Below are 16,479 nucleotides of genomic sequence, written 5' to 3' on the forward strand. Positions count from 1 at the left end.
TTCAATGGTATTGGGGGCTTCCAGAATCCGATCCCAGCGTACCCTACGACAGTCATTTGTAAGAAATGTCTCAGCCGTAGTGTACTTAGAGGGATTCCTTGCAGTCAAGCCACCATCTACTTTTAGATTTATTGATAAAGGATTGTGGTCACTTTCAGGCCTATCTACTATTTCCATAGCCTCTAATAAGCACCAGTGCTCTATTTTAATAAGGAAATAATCTATACGACTTGTACTATAGCCATTATCAAATGTGGCTTTTCCTGCTTTATCAGAAATAGACCTCCCGTTTGCTGCCCTAAAGTCCCACTCCAGACAAAACCCAAGCCATTGCAAGGCAGCATCAGTAACTTTTTTAATTGGTGGTAAGGCAAGGTTGGGAATATTCCACAATCGATCTGTATCGCCATAACAATTGTCCTCCATGACTAGTAATGGGTTCGAACGTACAATTTAAGTCCCCTGCCACTGTTACACACTTATCTCGTCCAATGCTGTTCAATAGGAATTCTAGGTCCTCAATAATTTCAGGGCTTTTACCTCCTACTCGACCCCTTGCATATATGTTGATTAGAAACAAATCTCGATGATTTGCTCTGCTAAGTTTGAGGCCCTGTAAATCAGCACTGGGGACAGATATCTCACGGATCCTGTAGCATGATGGCCGAATCAATATGAAAAGCTTGCAGTTAAGGGACAAGCAGATCTAATGCTCAAACGTGAGGCTTAATTGCATCCATTTCGACGCTCTACATTGGGATTAATAGCGATAAAAATTTCAACACTGGTTGCCGCCCCGGCTTTTTGTTCGCTGACCCGTGTTCTGGTAGCACAACGGGTTTAGAGTACCGCTATTTAGACATGCAAAATTGTCACATTGATTGCCCAGAGCGTGGTATTAACACCCCCCAAAATGAGCAGCTGTTTCAGGTCACTTGCAGTCTAAGCCCCGCTCCTTTGAAAGATTCATTTTGGCGGGTATCACACCAGGTTGTCAAGGGCCTGCTGAGGCTTTCAGCTCCTAAAGAAAGATCCTAATTTGTCCGCATGGGAAAAGAGAGTGGGGGTCTGTTTTGTCACCGGAGAGAGCAGGGAATTAGTTCACTTTGCGGGTTTGACACGTCGGTTCTCCCTGGTTGCCCCTCTGAAAGGAAGATGGCGCGCCGCAATGCATTCCAGATGAGGGTCTTGCGCGGGGACAAAGGGAGGCCTGGCTGAATGTGGAGGTTTGTGGCACAGCAACAAAGAAACGGGGTGTGCGTGTTTCTGTTCGCTGCTCTGTGCAATGTGTGAGAATGTAGAATTCTGTCTGAGGGCCGTTTGTTGGCACATATGACACTTGCTTGTAGACAAATTGGTGGTCTTTAAAGCATGGGCCAAAAACAAGCGAAACAAGATGTGCGGCTGGGAACGGGAGTGGTGTGTGCGCGCGAAAGTGAAAGAGAAAGCGAAATAAGCTTTGCGGCCGGGAACGGGAGTTGTGTGTGTGCGCGTGTAAGTGAAAGTAATCAGCAACAGAACTGATTGCAGTACAGATGGCGCCTCGGACGGTGAAAGCTGGCGGCTGCGCTCGTAACCGCGTACTTGAGGCCAGCAAAAGCCTTTGGCAGCACTTTTAAAACTCCACTCCTAAATGTCTCGCCAGATCAGCGCATGCGCTAGCTCAGGCGAGACCTAAACAACTATTATTACTTGCGAAATATCACCAAAAAATTGAGGACTTTAAAGTGGTTTTACTGATACAATAAAGATGTTAGCAAATTGTCTGAAAGTTAAACAGAAGCATTTAGATGGTACTCTAAATGCACATTTTTATAATTTGAGGAAATATGGAAGGTGGTTTCATGTTGAGTGTCAATCTTTGAAAGGGAGTTGTGAAAAATTATATTAAATTAAATTAAAAAAACACGCAGAATAGAGCGGACAAAGTGTTCGACTCTCCTTACTTTGCAATTCAAACAGTAATGGTTGGCAAAGGTTTGGACAGAAGACCAGGTTGCCACTTTGCATATGCCTGCCACATACACCCCTCTATTTAATGCTGCTGAGGAAGAGATGGCTTTACCCTATTTACAACCAGCTTAACCAATGAAGAGCTTGTCATCCAAACGTATATTCTTAATGAATTTAATGTAAAAATCCACCGCTCTTTTGGGGTCTAGCATGTGAAATCTTTCTTCTTCCGGCTTACGAAATAAGCAAATTTCACACACGGTCATCTATGTACCACTCACCAGAGCAATGGGTTGGTTGAAAGATGCTACCAATTTATGAAAGAGGGCTTGCAGTTGGGTCTTCTGAAAAGGTGTTGATTGAAAGTGGGCTATGAGGCTGGTATAAGACTTCTGCTCCAACATTACAATGTTTGTCTTTCTGCTTCACCCTCTTTACTTTAGAACATTCTACCCTCAGTGAGTTAAATATTCTAATAGCCTCATAGCCCTTTAGCCTCTGACTATACCGATTGTTAAAGGCCTGTATAACTTGGGTTCAGGCTATAATAGAACATTGGAATGTTGAAAGCCCTAGTGAGGACAATGGAGCAGCAGTGGGCCCACTGCTACAAACTTTCAATGTCCTAATCCACACCCTTTACTGCTCCCTCTCTCATGCCTCTCCAAAGGTTATGTGGATTGATCAAGGAAATAAGAGAGCAGAGGCTGTACAATAGGACACACTGCAAGTCATCCCACTTCCTTCCATCCCTTGCTCTCAGTGTCACTGGAGCCTTAGAAGGAGGGTGGGGGGAAAATTCTCCTCAGCTTTTGCCTAGTCACACTCAGCTGTGTCAAACTAAGAAAAACTGTCTGGCAGAGACGAAGGAGAATCAGGCACAGCCCCTTTCACAACTCCTGATGTTTATCTGCGCGCGTCCGCGAGTGCACTCACACACACACACACATATATATATATACACACACACAGCTGTGAAAGGCACTTAAGCTTTGGAGGCGCAAGGGTTTGTCAACCCTCTGCGTCTACCAGGAGGCTGCACTTTTTTAATATATATAAGGACATCCAGCACTCATTGGATGGGATGTCATAACAGCCTTGAAGCCAGCTCTAGTGTGCTATACCACCCAATAAAGGCCTGCTCCCTTGTTCCGACCCTCACTGAATGCTAGAGCTGCCATAAATAGCTGGTATAGCCCTCTACTATGGGCTATAGTAGAATGAATATGGTGTATTGTATTCAAATGCATACAGTCAAACTTCTGCCAGTTGGCAGGTGAGTAATTATCGATAAGGTAATACCTCAAACTCTTGTCTTGCTTAACTCTGCACTGTTTGTCATTTCAGTGTTATTCACTGGCATTTCTAATACACAGTGATTGGCCAATTATGTTTGCTTCAACAAAACGCCTTAAGGATCTGATGTATAGAATGAAATGTGTGAAATGTAGGCGTTGTGTCTCACCATGAAGACTGATGGAAAACAATAAATGCAATGTAAATTATTAATTACAGGCATCCTTTGTTGTGTTAAAGCAATCTTGTCGTCTTTCCACATTTCTGTTTGTGGTCGTATATGTAATCTGCAAAAAAATAATATATTCAAGTATATTTGTTGTAATTGCAACTGTAAGCACTATGCTTTCAAATAATCTAATACGCACTCCTTGTGCTAGTAGCAGCAAAAACACTCATCATATCCCCACTTTACTTCATAATCCAACCACTATGAATAGGGGACTAAGCATATTTGCAAGGTATCCAAGCCTCCCCTTACTATCTTCATTCCAACTTCTCAGGCAATTTTAGGACTTTCTCATCACCTCTACATGGACAGCAAGTTGCCCGTGATATGGAAACTCCATTAGATTCTTGCTAATCCCAACCTTTGTTTGGAAAAAAACCTGGCACCTGTAGATTGTGACCGCATTCTTTATTAGTTTGACAACAGAGTGATTACATCTCAAGAAGAAACCGATGATGCCATCAATTAGACCGGAAGAAGGGAAAACCCAAAGGATGACTTCAAACTTCCCTTTTACTTGAAACTCGACGATAGTGAGCTTTTCAGGTGATAGCGTTGGTGAGGAATACTGCGCATTTGATGGCTGTTGGAGCCAGTGCCTGTTATAACCATCGGTAATTAGTTACTTATGGCAAAAGAAGAGGGAATGACCTTGATGATGGATCGATATCTTTAAAAATGTAAAGTTTCACAAATACACAAAATCTCGTTATAAAAAATATAATGCAAACATACAATTTCATTGCATTAGCACAGAGAACACAACATATTCAGATAAAAGCACTGCCCTCAAACAAAAGTGACTGTATAGGATGTCTATGCGGGTTTGCCATTCCAGCGCTTTTAATAGAAAAGTTATCATTTATACCAGAGTGAAAAAGGGACTAAAATGTTGAAAATGAAGTGAAGAAATGGTGTCTAATTGCCAAAAAGGATAATAAACATGCAAAATCAAATCCAACTCTACATCTAACCGTGCTCAGCACAACCGAAGTTAAAGATTTGCTTATTAGCACTTGAGGGGGGTGTCAGGATTGCAGGGGATGTTATTTTAGGGAATTTAAAACAAATTAGTCTTGGTGTTCACGAGCAGTGCCCACAAACTATAACAGCCTAGCTACCTGCGTATGAAAGACTGGGTGCTTGACCTCAACTAGATACTTTGATCCATCCAACCAAATTGGCAGGTACAGTTTACTCAGTTGCTGCATTTGTGGATGTGGCAGAGGGTCTATAAGATGAACTGTGCATTGTCCAGTGGTTGACTAATTCGGAATTCTTTCCGGCTACCAGTTAGACTGTGGTGGCTGGCCGACATAGGGAATGAGTTCATGCATGTATGTATGGGTAATGAGGGATCGAGCCACACTTGTGCAAAGTTACGCAAACATCTCCTTTCAAAAGTTCAAATTAACATTCTGTGTATTGGAAGGGTTTGTGGGTCAAGCAGGTGTCTCTTGCATAATGATGCACAGATTCCACCAAGCAATTGCAAACTAACACAGTCACACATTAAGGATCTGTGTAGGGGTGTGTGGTTTTGTATGTGTGCAAGAATATAACTGCAGTTATGTTCTCAGATCTGCACCCAGACAAAAAGTGACACACATAGGTCATCCATCACTCCAACAAATTCACACAAATGCAACATATCTAAACCAAGTGAAATACTTAGTTGTTCTAACTGAAACCTCACGCACATACATACATAGATGTTCACATACTTGGGAACATATGATAAAGAAAGGTCAAATGAAAAAATACATGTACATAAATCAGATATTGAAACAGACATCATCTTCCATGACACACAGACACATAGAAATCCACAATCCTATCTCCTATTCCGAGGATGCTATGCTGACGACCGTCGCTTCAGTTACAAATAACAGGCCCTTATCAGGAAGGCCAATTGTGACGCATTTAAATGACTTTGTCTGATACTCTTTACCTCTTATGGTACAACAGGATACTGTAGCAACTCGTGCTGCTCTACGAATTTGTGTTACTAAGGAATTTTCCAACTTGGATGACCGATGTCATTAATAATCTTAAACCCTGATGAAGTTCAATCTCCATTGAACGAAACGCGTTTGCTGGAGCCTATGTATATGATGTTATCAGAATAAAGTAATACTATACAGAAAGCAATTTGGTCAGTCTCTTGTCATTGGAAAGGGCAGGCAGGTGGTGCACCACTCCACATTTCACCATATAGAAAGCCACATTTCAAACGATTATCAAAGCTTAGCGTGTCACAAGCAACGAGAATGCACTGATATACAGCAAATATTTGAGGGGCAAAAACAGAAAAACAAAAACTTGCAAAACTTAACATCTCACATGTTGCCCGTATTCAGAAATCTGAGCACACTGTTTCCCATTCTAGGAAATCGCAAGCAATATACAAACAGACCTAAATATATGGATCAAGATACACACAGATAAATCCAAATATGAATTAGATCCCACGTGAATAAACGTCTGGATCAACTTACGCCCACAACATGGAGATGTGTGAGAGAGTTATAGGATACATTCTAGACAAGCAACTACATTTCCAACAACAAACTAATATTTTCGCCAGTAGCACAATCCCATCTTCGACTGCTACAAACCATCAACCCGGTCTTGCATAGCTGTTGCTAGACCTCGAATTCCTTAAAAAACAGGAGACAAGATGCGTTTGGCAAAACAGGAACAGTTTTTTAATTAAACAGTTCTGACGGGAGAACAGTTGCAGGCACTAGGTATGAGGACTGTCTCAATTTACATTTGGTTGGTGTCCTTCTTATATACATAAAACAGTAGGCAATAAAACGTTTCCGGCGTACCTTATATGGGAGGAGTGTTGGTTGCTGCCTTTAGAGTCATAAAGTAATGGTTGGTACAGGTGGGTCTCGACCTCGCGTGCACACAGTTTAGCCAATGGTGAACGTGTCCAGATGTACAGTATGGGAAGCAAGTTATCACTACGTGTGCTAGGTCCTGATTGCCTCACTACGTGTGCTAGATCCTGATTGACTATTTGTTCTTAACATATGTGGCTTCTGACTTATGGTGTTTTTAGGAGCACATGTACCAGTCATGTGTGCTCTACTGGGGAAATCCCATCCTGACCATTGTAATGTCGCTGCGCCTATTTGTGAGATTGATTAAGAATTTCCTACCCAAGTGTTTGTCTACCACCTACACACCCTCCCACCTGTGACCTATCAATCAGCAATTATCGGGCCTCGGTCTCAGGGCCTGCCTAACTGCATATTTGCGAGTTGATGTAGAGTTAACAACAGGTGAATTGGTTAATAAAGATATGTCATTTCCATCGATGTATGCCTCATTTTCCATATTCATTTTCAAACATCACTTGCATGTGCCTTCACAAGAGTACCCAGAAATACATTGCCCAGAAGTTGCAGATCTCTAGGGGCAAGCAACATCTAAGACTTGTGACACTATCCTCCTAAATACCCCTCTCATGCAGAAAACAAAGAACGCTGAAGCACTCGTTTTAGGGAGTGTCCCCAAAATCTGGAATCATCTGTTTGTACAGCAGAACAATGACCGCTCATCACATATTGAAAATGGAACTGAAAAAAGTTAAATTCCAGTGCCATGCCCTTATTTAGCCACAAATGAGTGTTTAAAAACAGGTTTCCGGACATAATTGCTTTGGAAAGATTCACAGCATGTAAATACTGCACTTTGTTGTAGTTTGTGTTTTGTTTCAGCTACACACTAACAGTCCTCACTTAAGTCTAAAATATTAATAGTCAGATATGTCATTATGCCTTCTGCTCCAACTAAGTAATGCCAAACGGAAATTAATGCCTTTTATTTTACGCCTCAGAGAATGCTTTGGAGACAACTCCCACGTAGAACATTTTGTCACTGTTGGGTCTTGTCAGCGTTATACAAAACTGTTAAACACATACAAATAATAAATATCGTAGGATCTGAAATGTGATAAAGTATGTACACTTAAATCTCATGCCAATTTTTCAGTGAGGACTTCCAACCAGCCACTATGAGAGACTTAATCTGCATGCTCCAAGCACAAAGAAGGGTTAATCTGCCAGCCCACGTGTCAACCACATTTAACAATACACTTTATAGTGGACCGATCTAAAAAATAAATTCTCTTTGCTAGCGCTGTGTACACTAATATTTTATATGGGAGGGGAGCCTTTCATTTTATTTTGAATAGTTTCTTCACAAAACACCAATGTGGGTTTCTCCTACTTTCACAGCTTTCACAACAATCATGCAAAACCAATCCTATCTGGCACTGCTCTTAGGATAGCAATCAGAAAGAAATGCCATTGTTAACAAGTCCTAAAGTATAATTCCTTTTACAAGCAAGGCAGGGCCAAACGTTTACCAAAAGAAGCCAGGGTGGCTGCTCCGCTAATGCCGAGGAGCGTCACCACACTGCCTTTCAGACCCACGAAAATAGAAAATGATAACGCAGGGTTATAATTGCATTTTTTCCGTGCTGAGGAAGTTTTGTGGGGCAGGGCAGCGCAGGGGGAAGAGTGGTAGCACTCTCTACGTGCCCATGACTGGTTCACCGGCCTTCTTGGGTCGGCCAAACAGTCATGCACACTTTTCAGGTTCTCCACCCAGGCTCCATTTCAGCCTGGGTGGAGATCTTGTCGAGGCTCCCATTCCCTGTCTGAGTGCCGAACCATGGCGCTCAGACCAATCTCAACTCTGCATTTCAGCTTTGTGACTGGCAAAGGCGAGCCTAGGTGCTTCCTGCTTGCGGTTGCACAGAAGCCAGGAAGAGTACATAGACGACCGAGGAGAGGACAGGCGCGGGGGCCGGCCACCTCCCCCCGGTAGGTGATAGTTTTTTTTTTAACCTCCCCCTTTCCCCCTATCCGCCCCACCACTGCTTCCCAGAAGCAGCTCCCACTGAGAAGGACATATTAAAAAATTGTCCAATTTCAGTGTGGGCATTTGACAGTCATAGAACTGGAGGTCTACCATCATCATCATGTTTGATTTCGTGTTTAACCTCTTCCCTCTGCTCCCGCAACCTTACTCTACTCTTTTTTCATAATTCACGACTACATCACCCACTGATCTTAACCCAAGAATCAAATATGCTCATCCATCAAGTACCCCGTTGGGACCAATTTGGGGCGTCTTTTTTAATTCTCTCCACCTCCCTCGATGACATCCTGTCCTTATTGGGTTAACAGTACAATCTATATGCAATGAAATGTTTATCTAAATTCAAAGCTTCTGTTACACATGTAAATACCTTAATCACAATGCTTAATTGTCTATGTAAATCAACTCATTCAAACCTTTGTATTATGCAAAATTCATGTTTTTTGTACACAACTTCTGTTCAAAATGATTTGCCTGCTAACAAACAGACAAATATATAAATTAAATAAAAATAAATAAAAGTGCCGGAGTTAATTTTCATCAATAAAGACGCAATGAGAATTTGAAAAGAAATATTTTGTACCTGGTGGAAACAAAACCCTTCTGAAAACCTCTATTATCTGCCATCCAGAGTTAATTTTTCCAAAAAGGCATTTTCAACTAGGCAAAATCTTCACAATGCATTTCTTGTGTTACGTAAAATATATGTCAGTTGGCACCATTGCAAAGAACTGGCTTTACGTTGAATAAAAAGTTAAAGGAGATGCCTTGGAAAACAACAAAGGAAATAGGTTTAACTTTGTGGCTCTGAAAATGAAAATTTTCTGTCTGTCTCTAGTAGGCAAAACATGGATGCACTGAATGCATTCATGCAAACACTGGGATATAAAAAGACATTTTTAAACAAATCTATTGAACATATTTCTGAGTAATTGAAAATATACAAATCAGGTGGATGCTTACATTTATTCTCATCAAGTTACTTTGATTGGTATAGTTTCAAAACACAAGACCGCTGTAAGAAATTACTAAAATATACATTAAAATTAACTGTAAATATTTTATAATTACTAAAATGTTTCACATATAATGATTTAGTAAGTTGATTGATGACAAATCTCGAATACAAATCAATACGAATTGCATAGGTCTGTTAATAGAGTTGCAGACAGATGCCATCATTTAAAGTACAACTTTTAACATTTGCCATAGATTCTGCCATACCCCACAAAATTATCAAGTTTGAAATAATATGTGCAATTCAAATGGTCCAAAGATTACACAAATAATGTGATGTGGCTTGCACTTCAACAACAGCATGCAGAAAAAGGCCTGGCAAAGTCAATCAGGTTTGCCTTTTGGCCTAGCCAACCATCTCTTGCCAGCATTACGCGAAGAACATAACGGGGCAGGAAAGCATTGGAGGGGCGGGTGGTGTTTAGAAGCTGGAAATCAAAACCACTAGCTGGCAGTAGCAGCAGGGCCAGGTGAGGAAGGCATGGAGGGAACGAAAAATGGGAGTCAGAGGAGTCAAAGCTTCTTTTAAATGTTGAGGAGTACAATTGTATAGCTGTGGGGGAGAGAAAGAGGAGCAAAATGCATAGCAGACGAGGTGGCTTGGATAAGCAGCAGCAGCACACAGCGTGAAAGCAAGAAAACACACTACAATGGCATGCTATAAAAAAAAATAATAATAATAATTCTCTGAATAGAAAAAGTAACCCATAAGGTACCTAATCAATACGTAGTGTAGAAGAATGCTCCAGAGATGGACAAGAAGGCCATCCAATCAGGGTAAGGCGCTGACCCAAACCCATTATATCTAAATATTTTAATGTATTAGAGACAATGAGTCTTTGACACCAGACAGCTAAAGTTGTCTGTAGGTGAGACCTAAAACTGACCCAGTGGACTACCCCATTTTCCCACAGACAAGTAGGGGGGTCAATGACAATCAAAAGAAGTATAGGCCTAACCAAAAAAGGGAGACAAATATGGGCCGATTTGCTATTATTTTGTCGCACTTACTCTTGTAGTACTTCTGGCTTAATACTGGAGTTCAGAAGTGCTACGAAAATAAGCCATGTCTACTCATAACAACATCTTTGAGAAGTGTCCACTTTCTTTTCAAACCCGTCTGTGAAGAAAACCAGCTTACAGGAAAATAAATAGAATGTTTGAGGACAGTGAATGATGTCCGGAAGTGTTCTCGACATAGTCACACTCCAAGGATCCAAAATTATCACAGTATGTCCTTTTTAAGTATGAACATAGTTCTGCAAATGTACAATTCAGTTCAAATCGGCACACAGTGCTTTACTCTCAGGTAGCATTTGCAACATAGAGTTTCAAAAAAGCTGATGTGCATTCTCTTGTCGTAATGGAAGATATTTTAAGAATGATGCCCTTATGAATTAATTAATTCTAAATGTTACTTCTCTAAGAAAAATGATCACTGTTAATTTAACAGTTTAGCAAGAAAGGTTTCTCATAATTAGTCAATTCAGTGCCATCTGATCTACGAACGGAAGCTGCAGAATTTGGCTCACGGTTGGGGCCACTGCCTAGTAATTTGCGGACCAGAAATGCAGTCAGGTTTTATGCCATAATGAAACTCCATAAACTCTAGAAAAAAGAGATGTCTTCCTGTAATATTGAATGTGTAGCAAACACATAACACTGCAACCAATCCACACGTACACAGCATGAATAAAAATGGTTCTTCATTAATTGCAATAAGCATCACACACTCACCTTTGGTTGTCTCCTTGGCAAACTATAAACCATATCACTACAAGTGCTACTATGGTTTTCTTTTTCAACAGGAATTAAAATATCTTTACTTCCGGGTACAAACTGTATGTGCAAATGAGGCATCCCTTCTTTTTGCCAACTGCACTTTATATTGGATGAACAAGAAAGTTGTTGAATAGGTCCTTCTGATACACTTCTTTGAAGAACATGGTGTATTTTATTTGGATGGGCATCCTGGTTTGATAGTTGTCCGTGTAAGTGAATCCTGCACTCTGAATTTTTGGAGGATGGTAAACAAGCAGATCTGCTACGTATCAACTTTATATGACTGTAGCTTGCACCAGAATCATGTTCAGACTTAGCTTTTGGATGCTTATATGTGCTGTGGTCCCCAATTTTTTCAGTCCTAGTTGTAGTTGGCCTTTCTTGAGTGAAATGCACTGAAATGCAAGCAAATTCATCAGGTGTTTTTAATTCGGAAATCTGATCCAAATCGGCGTTGACTTTCTGAACATTCTCTTGTGTAGAGGCATTCAAATGAAGTGGCCTGACATCTCTAACTTCCCCACTAGGGAATGTGTTTTTAGAAAGTCGGACTCCATTGACTGCTGATGCAAGAAAACCAAGAGACGAACCAACAGCCTCACTTTGAGAAAGCTCATTAGAACACATCATTACTTGATGCGAGGTTTGATAAGCACTTTTGCTGGGCAGAGGACATGGTCCTGTGGGAGATGTTGGAGGAGTGCTGGAAGGACTTCGAGGAAAAATCACCAAGGATGAACACCGCCTCAATGGAAGCTTAGACTTCCTTCTTTTAGGCAACTGCATGATCTCCCTCTCTTGTTCCATGTCACCATGTTCAAAAGGAATGGTACTTTTACTTCTTGAAACAATCTCACGGGGGAAATTTTGATAGGCGCTGTATTTGTTGCTGGCATGGGATGAACTCCCCTGCACACAGAGGTTACACAAAGTAGCATCCCCTGTGGAAAGGACACAGCTACTGCTGTCACTGGTGACACTATTGTTACATGATCCAGCATCACTAGTGGTACTTGTACATGACCCATAATCACTACTACTGCTACTGCAGGAAGCATTGTCACTGGCCGCAGCATCACAGGAGCGCTCATCACCAACAGTTATATTACTTAAATTGCTGGCATCATTCAGGAACATTTTAGAGTCATAATTGCCCATTATTCCAATACAACTAAGCACTTCACTGTGAACAGCGTTCAAAGACGTGTCACCAGGCGTAGATACCGCATGTCCTGATTGGTTACAACCACCAGGCTTCGTTGGCTGTAAAGAAATGTGCAGAGACGTGCTCTTCTTTCTGTTTTTTGTAGGTGAAAAGGGCACACACGGTTGTGAATTCCAGATTTCCGCTGACACAGGTTGCACAGCGGCCTCCCTACTACTCAGCTTCATCTGTATAGTTTTTGGAGCAGAGGTGGGCGACAGTCTTCTTGGGTACATAAAAGCATTGCTATCCAGAGAGTCCCCTGAGCTTTCTGGCAATGGATCAGTGTTACTCCTTTTTGCTGCGAAGTGCAATCTTAACCTCCTTGCCATTTCGTCTTCCCGAGCATGCTACTGAGCGAAATCCACAAATGTGTCTGCAAAATAGCAAAAGGCAGCTGCACCGAATACACCACTCGCTTCGGGCTGATTTGTAAGCAGCTTGATAGAGCTCCCAAAGCTGTGGTATGTGCCTCGGATACAGTTGAGGAAGGTCGTCGCCAAACGATGCTCAAAATTCATACGAATAGATAAAAGCCGCCTCGAGGATGCAGTTTGGAAAACGTCTTCTACTTCTCCCAATCAAAACCCTCCACTTACCCAGCACTCGATCTAGCTGCAGGACACTGAAACACTGCCAACTGTGCTCCAATCAGTCCTCGTCCAGTTTGCATAAAAGAATCCCAGCAGGAACAACAGTCCTCCGGCCTTTCAAAGTTATAAAACGTTCTTGCTGCAGGCACACGGGCTTAGCCGTCAGCCACTTGAATCAACATGTCGAAACTCTGTAGCACTCCACGGCCGCTAATATTTTTACCCGTGGGTGTAGAATTACAGGAAGTCGGTAGGAATGAAGTCCCACATAATTGAGTATCAAAGTTGGGATTGAATTTCCAAATACTATCCATACTTGGAAACGAGCTAAGTTTGAGTTTTCCGGGAAGCTACCAGTGCTTATTATAATTTCAAATTGTCAAAGCTCACACAAAAAAAATCAAAAGCAGTATTTCTTAATAATACACTCTTGGAAACCACAACGCTGATTTCAGCACTATATTTGCAGTTCCAGCTGACTCTAGAACTAAATGTTCAAACCCTACATCTTGCAGTAACAAACTAAATATGCATTCAAATCCAATTTTCCGATGAGAGAGAGAACACACAGAAAGCATGCACTGCGTAAACTTTTAAATAACATCGACAGACTGCAATATGGAACAATCATATATAACTTGGATACATGATATTGTGAGCTGCTTAGTACTGCAAACTACAGAATCACAAATGGAAACACTCAAAATATTGTGCGAGAGTTACATTCCCTTTCTGGGGACACCAATAACTATACAGCCTGCTCTTTTATAGAAGGAATTCACGAGGCAGCAATTCAAAAATAAAATGTCAATACACTGCACAACATGGCCCTGTCTGCAGATTCTGTTTTGGATCTGGACTATTCCTGTCCCAACGACTGTACAAATAATTATTCTTCACAAACTAAGCAGCAAATGGCTTGCTACTCACATGCACAACCACTTGTAAAGGAAACGTGTGATACTGTAAATGACAACTCAGATGTTTTATTTTACTTTCACTTCATACACAATCCTCTTCCCCAGACAACGGCATGTGGACTGCGATAGGGTCCCAAAAGTTACAGGCTGCAAATAAAGAAATAATAGCATCCAATTCTGAAAATGCCACCACAGATATCCAGTAATGAAAATGTATTTCAGATGTATGCAAAGCACAGCTTTATTGACCTATGTATGCAGTGCACCTAAAGTATCACAAAGCCGGACCAAATTACCATAGGCAAAAGTATATTGAGGCTGTGAACTAATTTAAACTTTTACACAGTAGACACACTCTGAGCTAGTACCTACTGGTAATGTAGTTGCTGCTCTCAAAGCATTTGTGTGTGTGTGCATATATATATATATATATTTTTTTTTATCAGCACAGCAAATTTACATGCCCACTTACATTATTACAGTAAGGAGGTGTAAAGGCAACTGCGCCATCAAGCGTGAGCTAGTAAAGCAGATCACGCCACATTCTATATCGTTCCATGAACTAGCTAATTTGATGTGTAAAAACAACAAGCATTGGCAAAGCCAATAGGTTACACCTATGCAAAATCTATTGGGTCTGTCAATGTTTTTTACATTCCACACAGCAACATGTGGAAAATCTATAAACGATCAATCACAAATCTGTAACTAAAAGTAAAAGTAAATGGACAATACTAAACAAAACCAGAAAATCGAAACTATCTAGGAGGGGGAGGGTACGGGGGCTTTTTGCTGGTCTACTCACAACTAACTTGACCTGCAATTCTTTATTCCAAGGTAGGTGCCCACTGCCTTCCACCAGGTCGATGAAAGTGTTATATATGACAAATAGCATTTTTGTCAACAAATGCCCAAGCGCTTTGGGCGATTTAAAGTCTTTCCTGGTTTTGCAGTTTTCTGGTTCGCACATGCTCGGACATGTAGTTTCACTATACCCACTGTTTGAGCCAGAAAGCCAAAAATACTCTTCAAAAGCCCAGACAGGCGGAAAGTCATAAGTTTAGTATTTCCCTCAATGCCTCTATGCCATTTTACGAATGTGAAAGTGTTTGTTAGTCCTACCCATGACTATGACACTGAACAAAATCTGCTCACAGCACAAGCAAAATGCATGCACAATCTCTGTCTATGGCAGTGAAATGCATGACAGCAGTAAAGACAACGTGGATCCTTCCACACCCACCTCGTTCTCACACTGAGCCATGTGGCAGTACTGTAGGATGCTAATGTTGCTGGTTCAAAAGCCAGGACAGGCTGAAAGTTGTACGTTTATTTCCTTTAATACCGCTATGACATTTTGCAAATGTTAGTAAGACTTTTGTATAGAGGGCTTCAGCAACACACTTGGGGTTTCCCGGCGCTTACACATCAGGTCAGGTCTATTCAGGTCGTGCTAACTGAAAGCAACCAGGTCTTCAGCTGTCTTCGAAAGGTAGTCAATGAGGGACAGCTTCTCAGAGTTTCTGGGTGGGAGTTCCACCGTTAGGAACCCTGACACGCAAAGAATATCTTCCCATACGAGTGCATTTAACTCTGGGGAAAATGCACAGGTAAAGTGCACTGTAGTGGAGGTGGCGGGAAGGTTGGTAAGCATCCCTGGGGAATATAAGAATACTGATATGGATGTATATAACACACATTGCGCATAGCTCTATAGAAATGTGGTGCAATTGTTTTTGGTTAACCTCATCAGCGCGGCGCAAATTCGTGCGCTGTGCTGAACGTTCCATTGGGCTTATGGACTCATGACGGAACGGTTCCGTCATGAGCACAGGCCAACCGACGCTCATGACGGAACCGTTCCGTCATGAGCATCGAAGGGGTTAAGGAATCAATGATTTATACACTTTTGGCACCGAGGGCACACCATTTGTGACTCAATTCATGTAATTTAAAATGTATTACCAAAAGGAGGAACCAAATCATTTAGATTTTTAATTACAAGACCTAAACGGTCGAAATAATGAGGGGAAATGCATTGTGCCACTCATATCCGTAATTCTTCAAACATTCTAAGATGGCCGCCACTGTGAAGGGAGTGTCTGGCCGTTTTACATGAGAAGCGGTTATGTGACCTGCCCGTATTGGGCGTGGAGTGCAGCCGCGGGGTAGATCGCCCCAGAGATACTGGCGCGCTGAGCTGCTGGGTTGAGACAGAGCTCGGGAAGCAAGAGTACACGGTAAGAGGGGAAATCATACCACGAGGGCGGTCGTTCGTTTGATGGTGCCGCGTTGGCACTGGATTTTTGGTGCCCCAAGGCAAAAGGGCTGTGATTAATGGGAACTTCTTTCAGTATTGTATGTGCTTGGATGAGCTGATATATGGGGGCAGTGGGTGGTGTGAATAGATCAAAATGAGACACAGCCCGAATTGGCAAGCTGTCAGTAAGACCCGCAAACGGACAGTCAGCACTGAAAGGGTGGGAGTGACTGAGCTGTGTTTTTAGATGTGTGTGACATCTGGGACACGATAATAACGGGATAGTCTGAGAAAAAGCCAATGAGACTAAGATGAACACACTGAGT

At 41.7% G+C, this 16,479-nt stretch overlaps 1 protein-coding gene across 3 annotated transcripts in view; it reads right to left on the reverse strand.

Moving 5' to 3' along the window:
* Positions 1-16,479, reverse strand: part of NEDD4 (NEDD4 E3 ubiquitin protein ligase) — a 1,992,497-nt gene that overhangs the window by 1,643,952 nt on the left and 332,066 nt on the right. Inside the window, exon 1 of one of the 3 annotated variants that reach the window (XM_086958340.1) lies at positions 11,132-12,742. The exons of the other annotated variants lie outside the window; for them this stretch is intronic. Coding sequence (XP_086814466.1) covers positions 11,132-12,712 — 1,581 coding nt within the window. The 5' untranslated portion in view covers positions 12,713-12,742. Of the gene's footprint in view, positions 1-11,131; positions 12,743-16,479 lie in introns of those variants that run through there. 3 annotated transcript variants of the gene reach the window in all.

Source organism: Lissotriton vulgaris, chromosome 2_1, assembly GCF_964263255.1.
Source record: "Lissotriton vulgaris chromosome 2_1, aLisVul1.2, whole genome shotgun sequence".
Taxonomy (NCBI): Eukaryota; Metazoa; Chordata; class Amphibia; order Caudata; family Salamandridae; genus Lissotriton; species Lissotriton vulgaris.